General features: G+C 40.2%; 1 protein-coding gene across 2 annotated transcripts in view; it reads left to right on the top strand.

Moving 5' to 3' along the window:
- The window catches only part of fam135b (family with sequence similarity 135 member B), a 49810-nt gene extending 25726 nt beyond the window's left edge, over window positions 1-24084 (top strand). The window contains exons 1-17 of one of the 2 annotated variants that reach the window (XM_071499299.1): window positions 187-312; window positions 1365-1435; window positions 2518-2691; window positions 4014-4140; window positions 8231-8390; window positions 9347-9393; window positions 10133-10288; window positions 11913-11986; window positions 12073-12227; window positions 12328-14323; window positions 15767-15933; window positions 16216-16307; window positions 16436-16533; window positions 17471-17622; window positions 17820-17930; window positions 18453-18566; window positions 19915-24084. In XM_071499299.1, the coding sequence (XP_071355400.1) occupies window positions 2531-2691; window positions 4014-4140; window positions 8231-8390; window positions 9347-9393; window positions 10133-10288; window positions 11913-11986; window positions 12073-12227; window positions 12328-14323; window positions 15767-15933; window positions 16216-16307; window positions 16436-16533; window positions 17471-17622; window positions 17820-17930; window positions 18453-18566; window positions 19915-20120 (3816 nt within the window). In that variant the 5' untranslated portion in view covers window positions 187-312; window positions 1365-1435; window positions 2518-2530 and the 3' untranslated portion in view covers window positions 20121-24084. Of the gene's footprint in view, window positions 1-186; window positions 313-1364; window positions 1436-2517; window positions 2692-4013; window positions 4141-8230; window positions 8391-9346; window positions 9394-10132; window positions 10289-11912; window positions 11987-12072; window positions 12228-12327; window positions 14324-15766; window positions 15934-16215; window positions 16308-16435; window positions 16534-17470; window positions 17623-17819; window positions 17931-18452; window positions 18567-19914 lie in introns of those variants that run through there. The other variant, XM_071499298.1, reaches the window with a different exon arrangement.
- The last annotated feature ends 253 nt before the right edge of the window (window positions 24085-24337 follow it).

The raw sequence follows: 24337 nt of genomic DNA on the forward strand, positions 1-24337 counted from the left end.
AGTTTGAGAAGTCTAGGACAGCATACTGAGGCAAGAAAATACAGGAAATGTATTGTCATTGTCAGGTAATGGTAAATATTTTGAAGATCACCATAGAAGTGATTTCTTTCCCAGATATTTTTCCTCTGTACTGCACATCTGATATGGTTACCATCAGTTAAAAGGAATAATCCTTATACCTCTTCAGTCAGGAAGGAGTGCAGAAAGGTGAAGATTTCCGGACAGCGAGCAGCAAAATGAAGGAGGGAGAATTTCAGAACAGGAAGGGACAGGACAGGCCCTGAATTTAAAATTTAATACTGTGATGAAAAGGTATGTTTTTCTAGGGTCTGGACAAAGTTTCAGTTTTTTCTTATGACCAGATTCAAAACTAATGACAATCCCATTAACTTGGGCTGCGGTTTGTGTGCTTACTATCAAATGTTAGCACACAAGCTAAACTATGAAAAACATAGCTGGTAAATATACCATCATGTTTTGCTTTGGCAGTACTTACTTAGGGAGGCTGTAATTAAATATGATGTGCCCCATGTGCCTTTTCAATTAGCACATAAAAACACCTGAGTGGAAACACTGGAAATTAGGAAAAAAGAACTCAAAATATCACAAAAATGTTTTTATGCTCAGTTAAGGTGGAAAAAATTGTGTACTGATGCGACAAGTGCAATGGACTAAGCAAATAAATCATGAAACTTCTTCTCCACTCAAGAGACTAACAACAGTGGCAGCTGAAAACACCAGATCTGTGGAGAGTGATGAGGACTCTGTAACTCTCCTCATGATAATATGTGAAACTAATAGAAATGCCATATTTCCATCATCTTCCCCTCATGGTTTTAGATAATTTGAGGACTGACAGGTTCTGTTTAATTACATTATCTCCCTGATTCCTCTTCTTCTGCAGTGCTCTAATGGAGAATTACCATTATCAACCGTTTATCTTGATGTACCCAACTCCAAATGTTCACACAACAGAATGTGCATTCATTAAAATTTTGTTTTGCTAATTTTCTGGAAATTCAGTTAAAGCTGGTGCTAAATTAGGATGGAAACATGATTACTTAGCCACTATGGAGGCTAGAGACTCTTTGTGTTGTGGTTTGCCGTGCTGTTAAACATTTCACAAATTTCCTCTGTGAAAATGATTGGGTCTTTTTGTAGCAATACTGGCTGTGTTTAAAACTCACAATGAATGCCCAAACTGGAATTCAAGCTACAACAAGACACGCTTGTCTCATTTTAATGAGGTTACTTGACAGCTTAAGTCTGTTTCGATGATTCATTATTTTGTCTAGCCCCCCTCCATGTCACCTTTTTCCTATTATTGTTCATGTTAATAACACGAGTGTACCAATGTTTTACAGGTGGAGGAAGCCTTGAGTGAGGTGGACTTTCAGTTGAAGCTGGATCTTCATTTCACTGACAATGAGCAACAGTAGGTTTTTGGGCAGTGCGTTTGTGTGTCTGTGTGTGTGCATGCGTGTTTTAAAGAAAGAGAGAATGCTTGACTCCCCAATGCCAACTAGGCATGAATAAGGGCCATTATGTTCTTTGGCTCATAGCCATCTCTTTAAGCACCTGATCACAACGACTCTGCTGACAATACATGATTACAGTGATTTGTTTGTTTGCTTGAGACAAATAGAGGAAGAAATGGATAGATTGCATTAGCATAAACTGCAAGAGACACAATTTTTTGTTGGAGCTCGGCCCTTGTATCAAGCAGCAGCTGTGCATTACTGAAGTGTAGTGACTGTTGTGTTTGTGTGTTTAAACCTTCACTGTTTTCGTCATACCTGTGTGATTATAGTACTTGTCGACACTACACAGGACAGAATTATGGAGCACCTTCTCTATATCACAGCGTGCACTATGGTTGCTTTTACTCTGAGTCTGAGTCTTAGATTATGACTGTAGAACATCTTCCAGGTCTCCATTACCATTCCAGTCAAGATTCAGACTTTTTCTCAGAGTCTGTCTTTCAGAGCTGCAAAGACAATAAACATGTCATTAGGTTATTGTGAGCAGCAGTCCACATTCCCAGACATTTCTAATAAATCTGGCAAAAAGGCAAAGACGTTTGTCAGTGAAAACTCCTGCTCTCTAAACTGAGAGCTGCACCTCAACATCAAGGTAAATAGTCTCCAGGGTCAGGAGTAATATATGCAAACCTTGGTTTTTAGTATGTGCAATAAAATTTAATTTGCAGTTTTGTATCAGTACTTTAACACTGTAATAAAGTCTGACTCTATTTTTAATCATGTTTTTGTTTTTTTTATCTCGTGATTTTATTTGAATTTACCTGTTGTTACTTTTTTGTAAATTTATGATTTGTTGCTTGATTTTATTCTTTAGTCAATTGTCAGATGTGTCTGTGAGAGTATAATTGGAATTAACACTGAAGATGGGGAGAATAGCAAAAACAAGTATTCTGCAGATTATCACATATAAGTGCTATATAAATGTATTTGTCATTTGTGTATTAGTGAAATATCTGTCTCTCCTTCCATTCATTAGGCTGGCAGAGATAATGACTGTCCCGTTGATCAGCAGTCGTACCCTCAGCCTCCACTTCCACCCGCGGAGAGGCCTCCACCACCACGTCCCTGTCATGTTCGACTACTTCCACCTGTCCGTCATTTCTGTCTCCATACATGCCTCACTGGTTGCCTTACATCAGCCGCTAATCAGGTAGCGTTAAGTGGAGCTTTACAATCATTTACATTTGACAGATTTTTAATTCACACTAAGCACAAATACCTATATATGATATGATATAATCCCAAAGACCCAATTGTTTGGTAAGGCCTGTCATTAGTGTTTCTTTAAAATGTCTGACCTTTCAGTCTTGCACTGCACATAATTTGGATTCAACTGTGGATGTTGACAGATTGTATCAGCTGTTAGCTAGCTAATTAAGTTCATGTTAGCTCCATGAGTCGCTTGTAAATAACCGCCTCTAGCTGATAAGTCAATCAGAGTGCAGGTGGTAAGTTAGCCAAACATGCTAGGCAGCTTATTTGAGAGCAGAAAACATATTGATTCATCCATTATTTACAGTTCTGCTCTTGTGTTTTTGGTTTTTGAAAGGCCAAAAAAGATACCACCCTTTAAAAGAGCTATTTGTAAGTTTTGCTATTGCTACATAGCCAACATTAGCAGCAACAGCTGTTTACTTACCAGTCTAGAAGAAACGTTGCAAATTCAGCATCAAACTTAATTCCTTTACTCACCAAGAGCTGTCTCCAGAGCTGGAAAGCAACGCCAGTGTTAACTCTTGTGTCTGTCACGTCTTGTCTTCTACTGAAGTTAGCACGCCAACTGGCTAGCCCCTCTCGTCACTTTCCGAAAGCACCTCATTGCAGCCTCCAATCTGCCCCGAAGACGTAGCGCTGCTCAGAAGGCGTATTATAACCTCTCGTCTTGTAAAGGCAACGGTGGCCGAAGCTCCTGTCAAGCGGCAATCACCACCACCTGCTCCCAACTAGAAACTACGTTTGGCGGCAGAGAAAACTTTTATAATACAGAATATTGCTCTGACTGCAGCACCACTTAGTCATGTAGAGAAATCCAAAGCCTCACGCGCCTGGTGTGCCGAGCTGGGTTTACTAAATTATGATTGGACCAGTGTTCATGGAAATGTTTTAACAATTAAGTCTTTGTTGTTGGGCATTAATTTTTTTTAGGGAAACAATATACTTGCTGTTGTAGGAATATCAAGACCGAAGAAGAAAGCGAACACAGCTTTTTCCTCCTTATATTTGTTTTGGCAGTCATAATTAAGAGTGTATCAGTTAGCTGCGTTAATGGGTCGTTTTCCAAACACTTATCTGATGAGTTCAGCTGTCAATATCATAAACACAGTCTTTAGCCATGCATTACACAGATTACAACAGCACTTGACTGATTGGAGCAGCTCTGTCCCACAGCTTATCTGTCTTCCTTCTCACACACACACACATACACACAGTCATGGTTTGTCCCTGCATGTGTCCTCTCTGTTCTCTCTCCAGCTTTGCACGTACAGGGAAGGGTTCCTGGCTGGGGAAGGGCTCACCAGAGAGCGCGAGCGACCCATCTGCCATGTCTGTGGAGAACCTTGTGTTCGGAGCTGGCTACTGCAAGCCTGTCATCTCTGAGGTATGTTAACCTTTAGCTGTTCAGCAGCGTTCAAATAGAAAGCCACAGAGAGTCAAAGCCCATTTTGTTTCACAAAGCTTAAAAACATCTCAAAATGAGCCGGGCGCTGTCCCCATTCAGCTGGTTGTTCCCTTTTTTTGTAAGCAGACACCTAATGCCAAGCGATGACGCAAACGTGATCATGGTTTAGCGGCCGGTGGATTTAGCAGTGATTTGTTTTGGCATGTCATCCAGAAGCAACAGGATTCAACCCAAGAGCTGAGCAGAGAGTCAGTCTGGTCTGGATTACAGATCCTGGACCTGTCTGTCCCTCAGAATCGGTCATTTGTCTGGCCTCTGTGGAGTCTTGGAGGCTGAAAGACCAGAGGCCAACACAGAGATTATTACTGTGCAGCACCGCGGCTTTTCATAATATCTGATTAACCCACCTGTCCAGGCATGTAGGCTCCAGGCCTCGCATCTGGAAGTGATAGCAGCTCTCACTGGAAATGATGGTGTAGTCTTGTCACCTCCCTCTTATGCCTCTGTGCTCATTCACACTATACTACTGCAGCTAAACTACAGAACTGACAGGAAGGATAATCCAATTACTGTTATCATAATTATTAATCAGGATTGTAGATGTTTTACTTTAATATTAACTATTAACTTCACTTCACATTTCTATTACCTAAACATATTGTTATATGTCTTTCGTTGCAGTGTTTCTCAAATAGCAGCAGTTGGAGAATCTTATTATTGTCTTATTATAAACAACTGAAATCATTTTAGGTATCTGCTAAGACAAACTACTCTTGTATGCATTGACTGGTTTGAAACCAAAATTTCAGCAAGTGACAAATGATGATTCCGTTTTTTGTCCAACATTTGGCCAAAATTCCTGTCTACAGAAACGAGATGCATCCATACTACTAGATCCATACTTCATAATGATAGTACACAGATTGTGCATTATAACACAATATAATAATCTTCACATTAAGCTGTATTTACAACTGAAACCCTCGGGAAAAAAGCTTGTAAGTGGACCATGATGGTTATATGGAAGTTGCTACAATGAAATGGTCCAGTATGTGTGTATACTTTATACTAATACCTGCTTAAACAGTATACTGTGACCATTAGTTTATAAGACATAGGCCTACTATATAGAATTTGTATGCAGATTAGTATGCAGTATTCAAAGATGTGATTTCCCACACCTAACCAATTAACTGGTTCTTGATGTGGCCATTGTCTTTACTCAAATCACCTCTTATCTGTAGTTTTTCTTTTGTGTTTGCCAATTATTCCTACTTACTGTATGTACAGTTGTAAAGCTGTAGGTTCCTCTTTTTTTCCAACCTCATATAACATGCATCTCTCAGGTCCCTGCGGACGTCACAGTCTACACTGTAAATCTTAATGAGCGCCCCGGTTGCCCCCTTCCCTCCTCCTCCTGGTTTTTACTCCCACCCCTGGCTGGGCACTTTAATAAGCTCTGCGTTTAGCCAAGCAGGGGTTTTTCGTTTGATCACAGTAATGAGTTCTGCTCACAAGCGCCACGTACAACATAGCTGCAGGTGAAATCTGCACACGCCGCCGCCTCTTCCTTCACCTTTATTTATTTAGAGCTTTTTACCTGCGGCTACGCTTGGTTTTCAGCACTTTCCCCCTTAACACCACGTCATGCCCTCTAAGTGTTATGTTGTTATTTCTGGAGGAAAGAAAAGAATTGCTTGTTGTAGATTTCCATTGAAATCTCGAAAAAAGGTCCTTTTGTGGTGTTAAATATTTTAAGTGGAAACGGTGCTGTCAGATGTAAGACACCTTAGAATCTTTGGTGTAAAACACGATTCTGGGGATGAAAACTCTGAGATCATACTGGAAAAAGGCTCTTCTACACCAGTACGAACTTTCTTTGACTGGAAGCTTAGATATAACAACGCTGTGATGTTGAACTGGGAAAAACAAAATGCTTCCGCAGCAATAATCAAAAGAAGAAATTCTCTTTTCAGGTGAGTTAGAACTGGGGCACATCCCAAGCATTGTCAGCTCACAGAGAAACTATGGTTTTAGGATAATGACTAGTTCATACAGAAAAATAGCTATTTTTCTTTGCCCTTCGCTCATAGACTGATCCTGGCAGGCCTCTATAAAGCTAAAGAGAATTATGAAAGTAAACATACAGATGTTCTTTCCTGGTTCGGGTATACTGCAATGCTGCAATTACAGAGCGCACACAGGTATGATGATAGGGCCGGAGACTTGAGTTGCTTGGGGCAAATTACAGTACATCCCCAGATACTCAGGCGTTGCATGCCTTTCAAAGCTCTGAGCCCTGCTGGCGCTGCCAAAAACATCCCAGCCATGGGAAGAACTCTGTGGACTGTTTCAGGTCAAGGACCAGCAGACGAGGGCAGTCTCTGGTCACATTGGAGGCTCTCTGGTTCTAAATTATGACGGCTGATGTGTACAATGATAGTTTGAGTAGAGGGCCATTAGCTCTTCAAGAAGATCAATGGGAGACATGATTAAAGCATCGAAGCTGAGATGAATTGTAGCTTTGTGGATAGGGACTTGTTTTGCACTCAACACGGACTGTAAATTGCAGTGGTGAAATGCTGTTAATGGTAATATTTCTGCTACACTGTTAGAGAGCCATCTACTGGAAACATGGCCCATATTACAGCTCATATTTAGCTAATTCACTCAAAAGCAGGGGAGACTGCAGCTGATCTATAGAAATGTTTTATTTTGTCTCTTGTTATATCCTGTTCCTTATCAATCTACTTGGCACCTTTGTGTCGCTTTGTTCTGTGTCTGTATCTCCACGTCTTTTTATTTCTCAATAATCAGTCTATTCAGTAAACACCAATGGATGAACCTACAATCATAATGTACAATCAGTATCTTCATATTCCCCAACCCTTCGACCCCTAAGCACCCAGTTAAACAAATCAAAGGCAAGAAAAAAATAAACATGCATGTTTGTATGCATGTGTACATACCCATACACAGATACACATACATATTTATATGTGAAATGACAAAAACAAAACAGATCATATTTCCTTAATTTATGATGTACCTACTGAATATCTGTAGGTGCTCAGTACCAGAAATTCTCCAGGTTCATCACTGGTCAATTCATGAAAAAAAAATAATGGAAAGAAAATAATGGATCCTGGTCTTGAAAAATTATAAATATGTTTTTCCATAGTTCTCTAAAGGTAAAAATGCAGCTATTTAGTCCAGGGAAAATCTTAAAAGTTGGAGGACATTCATTTTTCCAGCATAAAAGTATGCATTTCTCAGCAAAGTATGTTATAGTAATTAAAATTCTGAATTTTTTATCTAGATGAAAATCAGGCATATCTTTTATTAAACAGAAATAAGGATTCAAATCAAATTCTGTTCAGTTCAATGAATTATCACTGGAAATTTTTATACATCTTTGTAGGAGTTCAGTAGAATTTATGGATAAACTCAAAATTAGCTTCCTTGATTTTATTACTTGTAAATGAGACGTGTATTCTTTCACAAATGCTTAGCCAAGCATTTTCATGTACAACCATTCCTAGATTGATCTCCCAAATTTTAAATAAAGGTTGGAAAGATGAATGACCCTCTTTGGATAAAATTTGCTAAGCATATGATTTAAGCTCAACAAATATCATCTTCACATTGTATGCACACTTTATTAAATACACGAATTCTTATTTCTCTCCCTCATCTAGCCAGAGACAAACAGTGACTGTGGATTTTGGGTCGACTTCCCATACTTGTGATCTTTTAAAGGTCATAACAGGGATGCGTTACATCCTCCTGTGCCACATACACGTATTCATCTGCTTTTTACAGCTCACAGCAAGCTGTGTTTAGGGCCCATTTGTTCCGAATGTCGTATTTGATCTTCCAAGTAATAGCCACGACTTTGCCGATGCAGAAACAGGCTCCTTTTAACACAAGGTCAGAGACAAGCCTACACAACTGTTGCAGTGGAGGCTGTAAAGATCAAGTATGTTCATGTTCATGTAAGGCAGGCCATTTTTTTCAACTGCTGACCTACATAGCAGCTGACATTTCCTCTGGGTCTTCTTCTCCACAGGGGAGCTTTTATGTGCCCAGTGAAAACTGCCTGCAGAGAGCTCATACGTGGCACCGAAGGCTCTGTCGCCTCCTCTTGGTGGCACACAGGGGCCTGCACACCTACTACGCTGCACTGATGAAGGAAATCCCACAGCTCCAGCAGACTCCACTAGACTCAGGTGAATATATCCAGTATCCTTCTGGTCCTTAAAATAACTGGAAAAGTCTTACAATGAATGATTGAAATTCTAAGTCTGTTGAGAATTAAAATGTCCGAAATCCCAATGTTAGGACATTATGATTTTAATAATAAAATAACTAATAACTTTGTTCTTTATTTCTGCATAAATTAATCCAGGACATGGTTAATACAGTGGCAGAGGTGGAAGTACTATTCATGTTGTAAAAATACTTAGTTACAAGTAAAAGTTCTGCATTTAAGGAGCAAAATACAACGTGTTGTTGTATATTTTTCATAAAACAATAAAATTTCAGCGACTAAACATTTTATATGTTGTCTTTGTTCTATTTTCAATTGAATATGGGTTTACATGATTTGCACATCATCGTATTCTGTTTTTATTTACATTTTACACAGTGTCCTAACTTTTTGTGAAACAAGCTTATATATGTAAAATTAAAAGCAGAAATTTTCATTATGCACATTGACAAACTGATCTCTGACACATTCACATATAAACAATATTTTACTGTTGATACTAGTTTAGGTGAAGCTGATTTTAATCACTTTACATCATGTTGGATAGTTACTGTATATCTGTAATATTACATCATATTTTATTTGCTCATCTTATGTTTTGGTTGAAAACTGTAATCTTAAATGTAAAACTATTCCCTTTCAAATATATGTAGTATCAATAATCATATTTTTTTTAATTAATTTAGTTCTCATTCATAATTAATTTTTATATTAATTTATATATTTATTTTAGATTTATTTTATTTTACAGCTTTGTGTTTTAAGAGTTTTTAAATTGGTCTTATGTTTGGTCCTAATTGGTATTTCAAAGACTGAAATATATGACTTTGTGTCATCACATTTGTAGTTATCCTGTCCTCAGCGTAATGAAAGCCCTTTTCACTAAGCTCTGTAAATAACCTTTCTTTTCAACAGAGGTGCCTGTAGAAGAGACTCTAAATCAGCTCACAATAGAGTTACAGGTATGTTACAGTCAAACACAAACTTCTATTGTGTTGTGATGGATAATAAAGTTTTTCTAATTGTGATTTTATTGTTATAGGTAGATTGTTATTAATTTCTGTGTAATTGTTTTTTATGTTGTAAAATTGTAAAATTATATAAGCAACATTGCAAAGCACTGCATGGCTCTAAATAGTTAATTCTGTGCACAGACAATGACAGCATACTCACCAACACAAGTGCAATTTGGTAATTTTAGAAAATAAGTTAAGTGCAAGTCATGTATCATCCTCTTTGCACAGCAAAACTGGAATCCACCTGTCTAAATGAACTGTGCTGCTGTTTCTTTTTCACTGTACTGTGGTACAGTGGATTTTACCTAAGACAATGCTAATGACTCATTAGTTCAAGGGGATGGATATGATTGCAGTGTAAAACAATGTCTTTGTCAAGTCATGAGGGGGATCATTAGACATTGAATAATCATGAATTTCAAGTGTTCATGTATTTGTGAACTGATATGATGGCCCTGCTGCTTCCACACCGAGAAGAACATGGGTCGATTGATTTACATGAGTTTCCTACAGCGATACAAAGACCTGCAAGTCAGGCAGATTGCAGACACATTCTATTGTCAGTGGGTATAAATGTGTTAGCAAGATAACCCAGGACCCAAAAACTGAATTATGCAAGTTGTATTTTGTGAAGTCGTTCACAGTTCGGTAATATATGAATATATATTTTCCCTGTCCCCATCAGCTGCAGGAGGGCCATGAGAAGGTAGCAGAGCAGATCAGCAGGGACGTGAGCCAGCTCTGCTCCCAGCTGGCTGCTCTGTGGAGCCGCTTCCTGGAGGCCGCTGTGCTCAACCCCCACATCCTTTCCTATCTGGCCCAGGAGCACCACACGCTCAGGGTGGGAATCACACTCCATCAAAGGCAGACTTATACAATCCTCAAACATCACCATTTACTGTGTGTTCTCTGAGCCACAGTCTAGATAGTTCCCATATTACAGTGCACTGACGACGATTTGTTAAAAATTAGTCATTTCCGTCCTCAGCACCCACACTAAAATACAAAAATACTTTAGAACAATCAAAATGGTTTCATAACCATTGACATTTTAGCTCTGTAAGTCGCTCCTTCAGGCATGTTGTGACCAATTTTCTAAAAGGACTTACAAGCTATTGGATAAAATTCTCCCATACCTCACTGAAATGATATCTCTGAGCAAACATATAAAGTAAAAATACCATTCAAACCAATTGTGATCAGGAATGAACCTCCATGTTGGACCAGGAAAGACCAGAATTATGATGTTACTTTACAAGTAAGTACCCAAATTCAAGCCCAAAAGCATCAACTGAACAAAACCAACTAGCAACTAACTAAGGTAAAAGAAAAAAAAAAACACATTGTTTACTCTTTTTTCCACTTCTATCTCTTCTGTAACAGTATATTATCATGATATAATAATGATGATACATGATATTATGATGAACACAGTAATCCTATGAAATACACTTCTGTTTATTCTTGACTTTCACTTTAGAAAGACTATTTGTGTTCATTATGTCATATTAGTCATGTCCACAAAAAGTAAAAGTACTCTCTACTTTTCTGTTTCCCCTCTTCAGGGTACATGAATGACTCTGCCCCCTGCTCTGTTAATATTAGCTGCTAGCGCTGTGCGAAACACTCTGAGGGCCAGGATGCATTGTCTCATGTGGATAACATAACAGAGCGTCAGCAGACCTGGGATCAGCAGACCACCAGCCTCTACACAGAATGCATAAAATCAAAAAATAATAAAAGTAGCATGATGAATGTATCCAAATGTAATGCAGTACAAATAAGGATTTGTCAGTAAGATAAAATGCATGCTGCTTTAAGACTACTCTAACAAGTACAAGTAATGAAGTAAATGTTGCTATTCATCTCTGATTATGACTTAAATTGACCAAACTGTAAAGTCAGAGGGATCTATAATCTATAAGGGCTGCAGTGGAAATTAGAGAAATGATAAGATGCCATTCTAGACCTCGGTAGCTCAAACCCAGCTGAGCAGGCTAATATAATTTTGGTGCTGTTTCTATCTAATCAGTGGGCTGTTTAATATAAAGATATGCTTCACAGTGGTGTCGCTCTCTAGGCTGTTCTACGTGGCCCTGTTTTGTCTGAAAATAATGAACATGTTTGCTTTGGTATTAGATTACCCCGGGAGGATACTGTCATGCTGCCACCCACCAGAGTTAGCATTTCAATTAACACTTATTTTTTAATTATTGTTGGGTGAAAATACACCAGACAGAGTGGTTTTGGTGATTTGCCTGTCACAGTGGCGGACTGTCTAGGATGATGTATGTTTAACTGAAGCTGGACAAGGAGAGCGCTTCGGAAGTGACTTAAATCTTTCTATGTGGGAAATCTTGAATGCTTGACTCAGTGAAACTGGCTGTAGTAATCACCCTACCTTTTCATGCCATTAAAGATGAGATTGAGGTGACATCTTCTTTGTCTGTTTGTGGAAACACCAGGTCAGGAGGTTCTCCGAGGCGTACTTCTTCACTGAGCACCCCAAAGAGATATCTCTGACTTTTCAAGAGGAACTGTAAGTAATGTCCTCTCCGAAAGAGAAGGATTAACTACACGAGTGAAGACAAGTGTAGTATTTATGACATCACTCTCCTATTTCAGAATCAACAGACATGGCCAGATAGCTGCAGAAGTTCGGAGCTCAGACTACCTGACCAAGATGCCTCCTTTACCGGTTGAGTGCCTGGACATTGATGGAGACTGGAACAGCCTGCCCATCATCTTCGAGGACAGATATGTGGAGTCTCCCCAAACAGGTAATATAAAAGGTCAATGAAACTGTTGTCCTAATCACTTATTTGTGCTTTTGAAGGCAAAAGCTTTACTTTAGAGCTGTAATGTCCCTTTTTATTCCAGAGTGGGTATCACATGTGCCAATGCCTACAACTTCTGAAGAGCGGACCCACTCAGATCCCACCGTCACTCCTTCCAACAGGATTCTTGAAAGCAGCCAAGGAACCAGATCACCAGCAACACCCTTGGATCCCTTGGACAGTGATGACTGCATGGACATGCCCACGTATGTCTCCTTTATGGCAGAGCAGAGTAAGACGCGCATCAGAAGTATCCAGAGCCCCATTCCTCCTGAGGACAGAGCTGAACTCTCTCAAGCAGAGGAAGAAAACTTGAAGGAACAAGTGGAAAAACAAGACCAGGTTGAGGAGAAGTGTAGTCCAGGGTTGAGGAACATCACAGGTAAGCCTTGTGACGCGGATCCATACAGAGGCGAAGCAGTCCTGGTTCACACCTCAAACCACAATCCCCTCACTGACTCTCCTAAGAGCAGTGAGGAGTCTCCTGCTCATCGTGTAACCGAAAATAGCGTTCGTGATGCCACAAATGAGAGCAATGTAAGAGAAGTTGAAAACAATGAAGAGGAGTCTGACATTGCAATGCCATTAAATCACTCCATGGATGATGAGAGTGAGGATATTCCTCTTATCAACCTACCCACAGCCTATGCGCATCCAGTTATATCTCCCATTCCTGGTGATCTCAGGAGAGAGATGACTCACCGTGGAGGCCTGGTTGGTTCCAAAATCATGAAGCGCTCGTCCTCTGTTATTTCCGACTCAGGTATCGAGAGTGAACCCAGCTCGGTAGCGTGGCCTGTGGAGGCCGCACTGCGTGGTCGACCTCCCCTAGACTTCTCCAGTGAACGGGAGTTGCCACAGCAAATAGTGTGTCACCACCCCGTCCACCGCAGCTCTCTGGAAGGCCTACAGATGGAGAGTAATGGCAGCCTTCCAAGTGGAGGTATACAGGCCTCACTTACCTCTATCAGCTCCCTGCCCTATGAGGAGGACCAGCAGCAGAGGCAGCTCAGCAAACTGACCAAGTCGGTCTCAGCACCACAGATAAGTAGCCCAGAAGACACTGAGGAGGACCATGTGCTGCTCAACCAGGAAGCAGATACTAAGAGCTTAGTCCGGCACCAGGATTCACGTAAGATCAACTGCTCTTCTTTGATCAGCAACCTGGACTCAGAGCAATCTGAATCATCTCTATTAGACACAAGTTCAAGTGCAAATCTTGGCCATATCCTCAAGGACAGTATTAGCTCTGAAAAGTCAAATTCTCCACAGTACCTATCAGAAACATACAGACCCAAGACAGTATTTTCTGGTGTGTCTGAAGTGTTGCTTCTACAAGAGTCTGTGGAAAGCCCTCATGTGAAGGAAAGTGCTGTTATTGGCAGCTGTGGGGAGAATATTAACCATCAAACACACATCAGTGAAGTGAGCGCCTCAGTGGAGGATGTGCATCTCATTGAATCGGAAGCAGTGCCCTGCAGCTGTGGAAGTAAACCATGTGTGCATAAAAGTGCAGCAGATGAGGAGAGAATTAACACTGGAGATGAGTGCCACCGTTTCCAACAGACTGAACTGCTTAGTGTTAAGGACCAGGATGGTCTGGATCCCTCCCAAACACCTCAAGAGCCTTCAGGGCTTCAATACTCCAACAACCTTCCCAACAGTACCAACACCACACAGAGGCCCAGTGACCTTACAGGGCTAACACCCGGTGATATATCATCTTTTGACCTCAATGGGATATCATCCAGTGAGAAAGAGCCTTTAGACTGCCAGACAAAGTCCTCTAAGATCCCCAACTCGGGGCTGGCCTTTGTGAACAAGAAGATGGTGGAGGTGGTAAACATGTCAGTGTCCTGCGCCCCAACCTGTCTGCCATTTTCTTCTGTTCTGAGAGACTCTCCGTCCATCAGTGGCATGTCCACGCGCCAGGCAACCTCACCTATCACCCATCAGCCCCTGGGCTCCTTTGGTATCATCTCCTCATCTTCACTCAACCCTCTTAACATGGACGATGAGACCAATGAGCGAATGCTAAAGTGAGTTTAAGTTTGCGAAGGACAAATTGTAGGCTACATACTGTACCATTTTCCTACCTAGCATCGGCTTCCTAACAGGCAAAATGCCACTTTGTCTGCAGATACTACAGCTACACGACATTAAAAGAGCCACAGTCCATGAACTGAAACCACATAAGCATTAGCTTTTAAGCTAATGTCTACTTCTTATCTATAGGCCACTATCTGTGTCTTGTGTTTAACCTTAGCTTGCTGAACAAGCTACCAAACAAACATTTTCCAGGAAAAAAGTGCTGATGATGAGATAGCAACTGGTCATCTGTAGCCCTTTGAGGAGCTGAAACTTCCCTGCAAGTTTCTAGATGGTCAGTTTAGATGGAAAATATTTTAGCCCTTATACTTCTATACCACTACTGCTGCTATCAAAACACTACCTGTCCAGTTAATAGCTTATTAAGCTAATAGCTATAGGTTAACATTTTACACTTAGTAGGGCAACTTTGTTTACACTGCGTGTCAAAGTCTGCCGGCTCACTCAAGCTCAGAGGCTAAAAGAGCATTTTTGATGTATCTCCAAAGACCTTTTCCTCTTCCTTTCAGTGATACAAAAATGTGAACTCTGTACTTGAAAGTTGTTTTTGACCTCAAAAAGGAATGGCTTATGTGATTCAGTCAGACTTTTAAGTTTCAAACATGTTCTAATGTGTTAGTCATGTTCAGGCAGGTGAGAGTAATGCCTTTCTAACCTGGCTGTCAATAAATAATGTTTCTGAAATGCAGGCGCTCTTCTAAGGAAAACTTTGTAGGAGTGACATTATAATCTACACCAACTTTCTGGAAACAAGGCCAAAACTAAAGGTTTTATGGGTTTTATGCAGAGACAGCTGTTGACATCTGGTGCAGTAGTTGGCAGTTACTCATGCTTGGAAAACCTAGCATAACAAAATGAAGTGAGGGCAAATTTGAAGCGAGAAAAGTCAAGACGAGGTGAAATGCCTCCTGAGTGTCTTAAATCGCATCAAAGAGTGTGCAGACAAATCCATCATGATTAGCTGAAAGTACAGGAGCTGGAATCGGATTTGTTTTGACTCCTGCACGACAAAAATCTGTAACCTGGCTGGATTACAGGGTAATAAAACTTCAAGAAGCAAAGTCTGTGAGACCTTTGGTCGTAAGCTTTGATTTGCATGGAAATGAACAATGTGAACTGAAATTAATCAAATAAAAAAATGCAAAGAATGTTTCATTGTATTTTGGCCCGAAGGGATAAAATTGTAGAAGGGATTCACCTTTACGAGATGGAGCTTTAGTGCAACATGTCAGATTTTATTTGAGTGTGTAACTGAGGTTTGCATTATTTGCTTGTCTTTACACATTAGTGGGAAGTTCTTTTTCAATTTATTGCTAAGATTCAGAATATAATCTCTCTTGTTCTTTTGTAAATACCATTTCCCTTTTCTCCAGTTTCTACAAAGCCAAAGAGGAGCTGTTCAAAGAGTTGAGCTTTCAGGCCAGCTTGTACAGCGACCTTCCTCTTCTGGCATCAGATCTGCCCTATTTCCCCCCTGAGGAGGAAGATGAAGAGTTTGATGATGGCATACACCTTGTAGTGTGTGTCCACGGGCTTGATGGTGAGTCTGCATAAAGGATAACCACAAGAACATAATAGGTATTAAACTGACACATCCACAGCATACTGTACATCCTTTTTTAGATTTCAGTGTCTTATTAGCATTGTAAATATAATACAGTCTCTTAGAGTGTGTCCTACAAGCTTAAAATATCACATCGCACTGTATAGCCCGTGAATACTAACTTCTTAAAACATTCAAAGTTTCTTTTAAATGATTAATGGGCACTCTTCACAAGAGCTGAGGCAGAAAGTGTGTGTATAATTTCCTCTTTGCTCCCAGGAAACAGCGCAGACCTTCGGCTGGTAAAGACTTTTATCGAGTTAGGCCTGCCAGGATCCAGGCTCGACTTCCTCATGTCGGAGAGGAACCAGGTACATTTGTAGATGACAGCGATGGGAGCAAATTGATAAGCCGCGCAGTCGCATTCTGAGGAAGTGCTTAAAGGCAAATTGTAGAGCGCTGATGGCTGTGCTTTTTGTTTTTTGCCGTTTCCCTGCAGACTGACACGTTTGCAGATTTCGACACCATGACAGACAGGTTGCTGGATGAGATCATTCAGCATATCCAACTATACAATCTCACCATAGGAAGGATAAGGTCAGTCGCTCCACCTTAATACCGTGCCACTTACACTTTACCGACAACTCTCCTTTTGATTGATTTGGATTGAGTCAGAGCAGGGACAGTCATCAGCTTAAGCAGCATTTAGCTTGGTCAGTAGATGGCAGCAGAGTCTGTGCATTGACACTCATACTCGGCATCAGTGCCTTAACTTATAGGAGTTTCATGATAATATTTAGACTGTACAGACTCTAAATAGATAAGTGGCACACAATTGATGAAAAGGTCTTATCATACAGTACCAATAAGTTTCTGACTTTCACTTGATAGACTATGCAGCGCTTTATGCGGCGCTGTGTTGCCTGGTTCCCATCAAATTAAGCTATTCATCTTCCTGCTTAATTGCCCTCAATGTGCCAATTTATTCTTTTTTTGTTTCTACCCGAGTTTGTTAACTTTCTTTATTGTTGCGTATTCTCTAGAGAGCAAGAATGAAAGACAAAAGCAATGGACTGCCACAAGAGCATCTGGTTCTTTCCACATTACCTCTATAGTCAGTTTGCTGGGAGACAGATGAGAAGGAGCAGACATGGCGATAAGGGATTTTGGGGAGAGCTGTAGCAGTACAGTAATTAAACTCAGAGACAGACATAGCTTCATGAATCTAATATTTCCCACTGCTGTGGAGATGCTATTAATTCATATGGTGTGTCCTCTACTTTAGCATCATTAAGTTGTCATTGCCTTTGAGAATGTTTAAACATTTAGCAAGTTAATGAATTTTCTGTAATTACCAATGTTGCAGCCAAAATCTCCAAATAGCATCCACTGGAACTACTTCCTACTCACAGAAGAGTCTATAATAAGACATTGCACATGTCAGAGGTCAGCAGCGTTGGAGGCACTGTTTTTCCAGCCTCCCACTCAAGTTGCAAGTTTATCTCTCTGAAAGTTGTTTGTCTTCGGCCAACAGCTTCATCGGCCACTCTCTGGGGAACATCATCATCCGCTCGGTGCTGACGAGGCCTCGCTTCCGCTGCTATTTGCCCAAACTGCACACTTTCCTCTCGCTGTCAGGCCCACACTTGGGAACGCTCTATAACAACAGCACACTGGTCAGCACAGGTGAGGCCACTGCTCAGCTCTGGGAGAAAATCGCTCTCTGCAGATGTGCTGTATTTACAGTGCTGCGCTTCCAATGTTTTGTTGTCCTCAGCTCCTTCGTTTTTTATCTCAGAATACCATCCATACTGCTCAGCGTCTATGCTGGGTGTTTAAAAAGCATGGGCCTGATAGTTCGTGTTTGTGTGTGTGTTGCTTAGGTCTGTGGTTAATGCAGAAGCTGAAGAAATCAGGATCCTTGCTGCAGCTCACCTTCAGAGATCACGTTGATCCACGGAAAACATTCCTCTATCTCCTGAGTCAGAAACCAGGTACAGCATGAAAGCGGCTGAATTAGAAACACACACTGTATTGACTGCCTCACTTTCAAGACTATTACTTGAAAGACAGTCTATTCAAATATTCATAAAAATGTTGTCATCTTGTCTTTTTTGTCAAATTTCTGTGTATGTCAGCTCGCTAACACTCAAACCCCTGCCAGCGAGCTGTGAGAGGCCTGTGAGAGGCCTCCCCACTGTGTGAGTGGAACAAAGCAGTCGTTTGTCACACAGGCTTGAAGAAGATAAGCCTGCAAACGCTTTTTTCCCCCTTCAGAGCTCTGGCAGGCTGACAAAATGATCCAAACCCTGTCATTGGAAACCCACCAGTGCACTCTCTTAAAAGCACACTGACAGGAGACTAGAGAAAAAACACAGTTTTATCATATCAAGCCTGTCATTGTACTTTGCGACTGTACTCTGCGTTTTACAACCAATTCATTCCTTTCCTCTGTCTCTCTCACACACACGCGCACTCTGCAGTCTCATTTGCTCGTTTGTTTTGTGTCCTTTTAGGGCTCCAGTTCTTCAAGAACGTGGTGTTGGTGGCGTCTCCGCAGGACCGTTATGTTCCTTTCCACTCTGCTCGAATAGAGATGTGTAAAACCGCTCTCAAAGACAGAACCACAGGTGAGGAGTGTAAACTGTATATTAATGCTATGCTGGATTCTTTTATCTGTAGATTTAATATTTACAATATTTTAGAAAGACAATCCCACTTCTCTCCTAATACCTGCAGCATTACTGGGTACAGAGTACATTTTGCTGGCCGTATGGCTCTTTCCTCCTGGTGTTACTGTTTTAGCATACAGTATACCATTATCTTTTAATTGCCAGATGTTGCTGTCATTCAACAAAAGTTACATGTGCTCACTTTAAGTGTAACATGAGGCTGTAGCTACACATCACCTCAGTGTAGGCGGATACATCAACATTCTGTTTGAGCTTCTAAAAAACTCAATTAGGTTGTTTCCAAGGTTTATAAATTTGTTGTTACAATTTTGTAAGAGCAGTGACTAAGAAACAGTAATTAAAGTGGATTAGTCTTGTCTAGGCGATACCCACGCCCTTTATTAAGGTCAGTACCTGGAGCAAAACACCAAACCACTGTATCGTGTGAAAGCATCTCTAATAACAATTTTCCTTACACCTTATACTTATTTAGTGTTATTTAGTGTTGTTCATCAAAGGAGACTGGAACTCAGCACTAAAACCCAAATAAATGAGCCAACTTGCCTCTTAAGTGATGAGAACATACATACAGTCCATATGTGACATGGGTCTGTGCATCTTTTTTTTTTCATTTTTGAGTGAGAAAAATGTTGATGACTCTCCAAGGCAACTGATCATAGCTTATGATCTGTAAAGGATCTCTCATGTAAATGTGTGAAGAACTGCTGCCAATGAGCCACACGTGTGACTATGTCCTCATCACTTCCTTGAAACTGATTTCAAAACTTAGTTGTGGAGAGTTAGATGAGATGATTGATACCAATGTCATGTACGTATTGTAAATATGAAGCTACAGGCAGCAGACTGTTAGCTTACGGTAGCTTAGCATTAAGACTGGAAATCGGGGGTAACAGCTAACCTGGCCCTGTCTGACAAAATCCACCTGCCAGCACCATTAAACCTTACTCGTTAAAATATTATGTCTTGTTTGATTAATCCATAGGAAAAAAAATACAAGTGTACAGCTCCCAAGTTGTGGTTTTATGGGTGGTAATGCGTCGGACTACAATATTTCTTTGCTGGATGCAGTGACAACAACAATGGCTGATACGAAACCATAAACTGTCTCAATTAACTCTTGGCAAGAAAGCATATTTCCCAAAATGTCAAAGTGTTCCTTTAAGTATTAACAGTTTGCAAAACAAAAGGAGGCAAATTTAGCATTAGATACCTGGTATATTAACGTATCCCTACCTTTGAATACAAAGATGTCAAAGATGGGACTTTCCACTTTTTTCCTCTGCAGGGCCCGTGTACACTGAGATGATCAACAACCTCCTGCAGCCACTTGTGGAGGCTAAAGAGTGCCGGCTGATCCGCCAGAATGTGTTCCATGCTCTGCCCAACACGGCCAACACCCTGATTGGCCGCGCCGCCCACATCGCCGTCTTGGACTCTGAGCTTTTCCTGGAGAAGTTCTTCTTAGTGGCAGGGCTCAACTACTTCAAATAAAGGTGCTAGCTCTGCAGGCTGACAGGACAGAACCTTTTGGCATCCGACAGAGCTGATTTGGGGGAAAAGGTTGTAACCTTTACATTGTACAGTATAATGTATATAATCCCTGGTGTCCAAGAGGCAAGACCTGTATATCCCATTGGTTAGGATTGTTAGCAGCTGTTAAAAAAGATCAGTGTATTGTGACTGTTTAAAATGCTGACTCAGAAGTCGGAGTCTGACGTGTAGCCATGCAAAACAAAACATCTGACATCTATCACAGGACTGATTGTAGATGTTTTGTAGGCCTTATGAATAACCTCTCAGCCAGAACACTAACAGATGCTAATTGTGGTCTAAAGCATTTAACTAATTTCCCTTTAGAGTTGGTTTAGAGCCTTCAGAAACACTGGTTGATTGAATTCTTCTTTAAGGGTAATACTGATGATAGTCTTACGCTATCCTTAGTACTGAGGCAACAGATGCGCAGCATTTATTCCCTTGATTGTACATGAAGAATTTTGTTGTACAAAACATAGATGTTCCTTTATACGGAAATGAGTATATTGTTTAAAATGATTTATTTTTTATCTGCTTACGTATCGACAGTGTAAGTACTTCATCTAAACGTGATTTCTTTTGTGTGTGTTTTCATCAAATCTGTCAAAGTGTTTATGAGACAATGCAGGTGGAAGTGTTTCGTTATGTAGCCTATACTTCAGTATAGCGGACATTTAGGGAGTCAACTTTTTCATACATTTACTTTATCAATTTATTTATGTTTAACTGCACATCAGTTCGATCTCCCTCACTCCCAGTTAGCTAAACATTAGGCTACAGCACAGTATCTTTGATACCAAATGACTTGACCTGCTATGTTACCCTTCACTTTCAATTTGTTTGCACTGTTTAAATTTAAGAAGTGATCATTTGCCAAACCCCACCCACCGTTACTGCCATTACTACACCTGTCAGGCTTCATAGACTTGCGTGGCACATACAGTTTACAGTAGTTACATTTCCATTCAAATTTAGCACAAATTTGAAGTGAAAGCATGGAAACTTGGCAAAAGAAAATGCTAATTGTGCACTTTTCCATCCGCTCCTGTTATGCCAATATTAGTAGGCGGTTGTATTGAGATCAGCTGATGGCGTTAATTCTCCAGGTGGCATTAAAGCATTGCAGAAGAAGGGAGCAATGAGCCGGCATAATTTGAAAAGCATCAGCAAACGAAAACGATGTGAAAACTAGCTAATATCTTGGTAATACTAATTAGTAGCTAATTAAGCTAATGTTAGCAACAGTAGTTGGTTGAATATGCTGTGTCCTGCTGATGGGAAAAAAATAAGATGAGCTATTTTCAAGCAATATTTACATTTAAAGGTTACAAAGGAAAAGCTTTTAGGATGAGAGCTAACTGACATTTTCACGCCATCTCTAGTAACTGGAGTCTAAACATTTTCTGAAATCCAATCAATAGCAGTACGGAGCTGCTAAGGTTGGCAAAACTCTGGTAACATTAGGAACTGGCTTCACACAAAAGAGAAATGCTTGTCTTCACGACTAGCAAATCCACTGGGAATTTTTATAATGTAACGTGTAACTGTCAGCCTAGTTAGTCAATGACATGTTCCTTGCCCTTGGAAGTAATGCTTGGTTACTACTGTAAGTAGTAAGCTAGCAGCTAGCTACTCTATACATAGGCATGCTAGCAACCACAGCTTATTTTAGGGCAGGTGAACATACAGTTTAATTAATTCCTTACATGGGGTATGGGGTTTAGTGAATGGTCAATAGTTTTGATAAACTATGTAACAGTATTTAAGTAAATCAATGCTATGATAACAGGCAGGACAACCCGATTAAGATAAATGAATTATTACCATTTCAGCCATTGAATCATGTAACAGGGAGGCAGAAAACAGGCTTACTCGTGTAATCAACAGCAAATATACTGTGCATAAAATGTGAAAAATCCATGAGTATATAGTGCAATCTTATTATCTAATGAGCATCATTTTCTTAATGGACCATTTTGAATTATAGATTAAAATCCTCTACACAAAGATGGATTTCAAAAGGCACTTTGAAATGTTTTTTTTTTTTTTAATGGCGTGAATCAGGGTGTCATTTCTTTTGTCTTTGGAAAACTGGATTATTTTGTGTAATACGGACTCACTGCCAAGACTCTCCCCAACACGCTGTCATTTTCTATAAACTAAGCTCAATATGATGCATGATGATAGCAGGGAAGCACCATCGTAGCAGACTCTGTCTCGCGTTGTTTAACATACTGTATATGATGATGCCATTTCTTTGATCATCTCATCAGCTAAATCAGAACTCTGTTGTCAATATTTATTTTTATTTTTTTCCTCCACAACCTTTACTGTCACATTCAAGCGTGACAGGAGAGATGTAGATTTCCAGCATGCCGGTGAGGACTGTTTCCTCATCCCTGTGCTGTCCATCAAATGATGTTTACATTCTGGCATCAGAGAACTGTTATCATAAACGTCTCATCCAGCAGTGGCTGTGCATCTGCTGCGTATGTAGTTATGTACACATCTAGAGAGCTGTACTTAACCTTTGCACTGGTTTGATGGCAAGTGCACTTTAGTGACAACCTTGAATCAACCTCCACTAGCTTTACAACATCCAAACTGCAATTTGTTCCTGTGGTTTTTTTTTTTGTTTGTTTTTTGTTTTTTTTGTTTATACATGCACTGCTTCTTTACATTTGGATGCTGCATCCTGCACTTGTTGTAAAACCTGATGTCGGCTGTCGGTCTCAGCCATTCAAGCACTGTATTGTCTTCTAAGTGCGCTGTCTAGGAGAACAACCGATGACATCGCAAAGTGCTCTTTTCTGTGTGGAAGCTGTAGCTGTGGCACTGCACGGTAAGCAGAGTGTCACGTTGATTGACTTTAATCAAATGAGCCCCTTTAGGACACAGAGATCGCTCTCAAAAAGCCACTAAGCAAAGCTGCGTCCGTAGTAGCTGCCATGCATCATGCATCATTTTCACCCCCCCCCATACGCACACACACACACACACACACACACACACACACATGCATATACTGTATATGGATGAGGCTTTAGCTTATTTGCTTTTCCTCTGAGTGTGCGTTTCAGGCCATGTGTGTTTACCCAAAGGGGTCAGCGGGAATCAATGGAGGGAAAAAGTGTTTGTGGTATTAAGATTAGCCCCTTCAAGGGCAAATACAGGTTTGTGATTGTTTCACGAGATGTCCTGAAAAAGGGTTTCACTTGAAGGCACTGTATTTAAAAAAAAAAATATTCACATCATCTTCAACTCCATTCACATTAAATGGTAATTATTTATAATTTTTTTTTTAATGGCAAAATGTGTCTCTGAAAGTATTGAGTGTACATTAATGCTGCTGTCATAACTGAGAATGAATTCAGATGTGATCCAATAGATCCTTGCAAGTGCTGTCAACCTTCAAAACTAGCTGACTTGAACCTTTTTGTATTTGATTGCCCTTTACTGAGAGTCACGTTCATTTGTAAGGTAGGCGTGTGTGTGTGTGTGTGTGTGTGTGCATGTGTGTGTGTGTGTGTGTGTGTGTGTGTGTGTGTGTGTGTGTGGTTGGTGGAGGATAGTGTCTAATATGTATGAAAGGAGGTGTGTTATCATTGTCTGCTCGTCACTGGAGCATCCTTCTTGTGTTTGAACTGAATGTAAAAAAATGTTTGACTTCACTGTGAGGAACATCTATTTATTTCATTCTGCAGTTATTTTGCTGAATGTATAACATATAAAGTACAGTAAATACTACTTCATCTGTGCCAATACTACTCTAATATTTTTCTATGTTGCTGACTGTACTGTATGTACTCCTTAGTAGCTTGTGTTCTATGTAAAAATATAAATATAAATATATATATATATACATAGCATAGCATTATTATAACAGATATGATGTTACAATAAAAATGATCCTTTTGCATAATTTGTATGTTTCCTGTTTGTGTTTGTTAAGCCTGCTTTCAGTTCCTGCAAACTTCGAATTACACTTAAAGAAAATTCATTTTTTTAAACCTGTTTTTATTTTGTAGTATTTGCCAGTATGTTATGACATTTCCCTCTCCAATATCAATCTAGTTTAGCCCCTTCAGACCCAGTGTTGGGCTCAGCTACTGAAAATGCACTTTTTTAAGAAGCTACATTTTAGTAACTAAGGAGATTCTTGAACTTGATTAAAA

The sequence above is a fragment of the Trachinotus anak genome, unplaced genomic scaffold, assembly GCF_046630095.1.
Source record: "Trachinotus anak isolate AG129_WGS33_773 ecotype Australia unplaced genomic scaffold, CSIRO_AGI_Tana_v1 ptg000016l, whole genome shotgun sequence".
Lineage (NCBI taxonomy): Eukaryota > Metazoa > Chordata > Actinopteri > Carangiformes > Carangidae > Trachinotus > Trachinotus anak.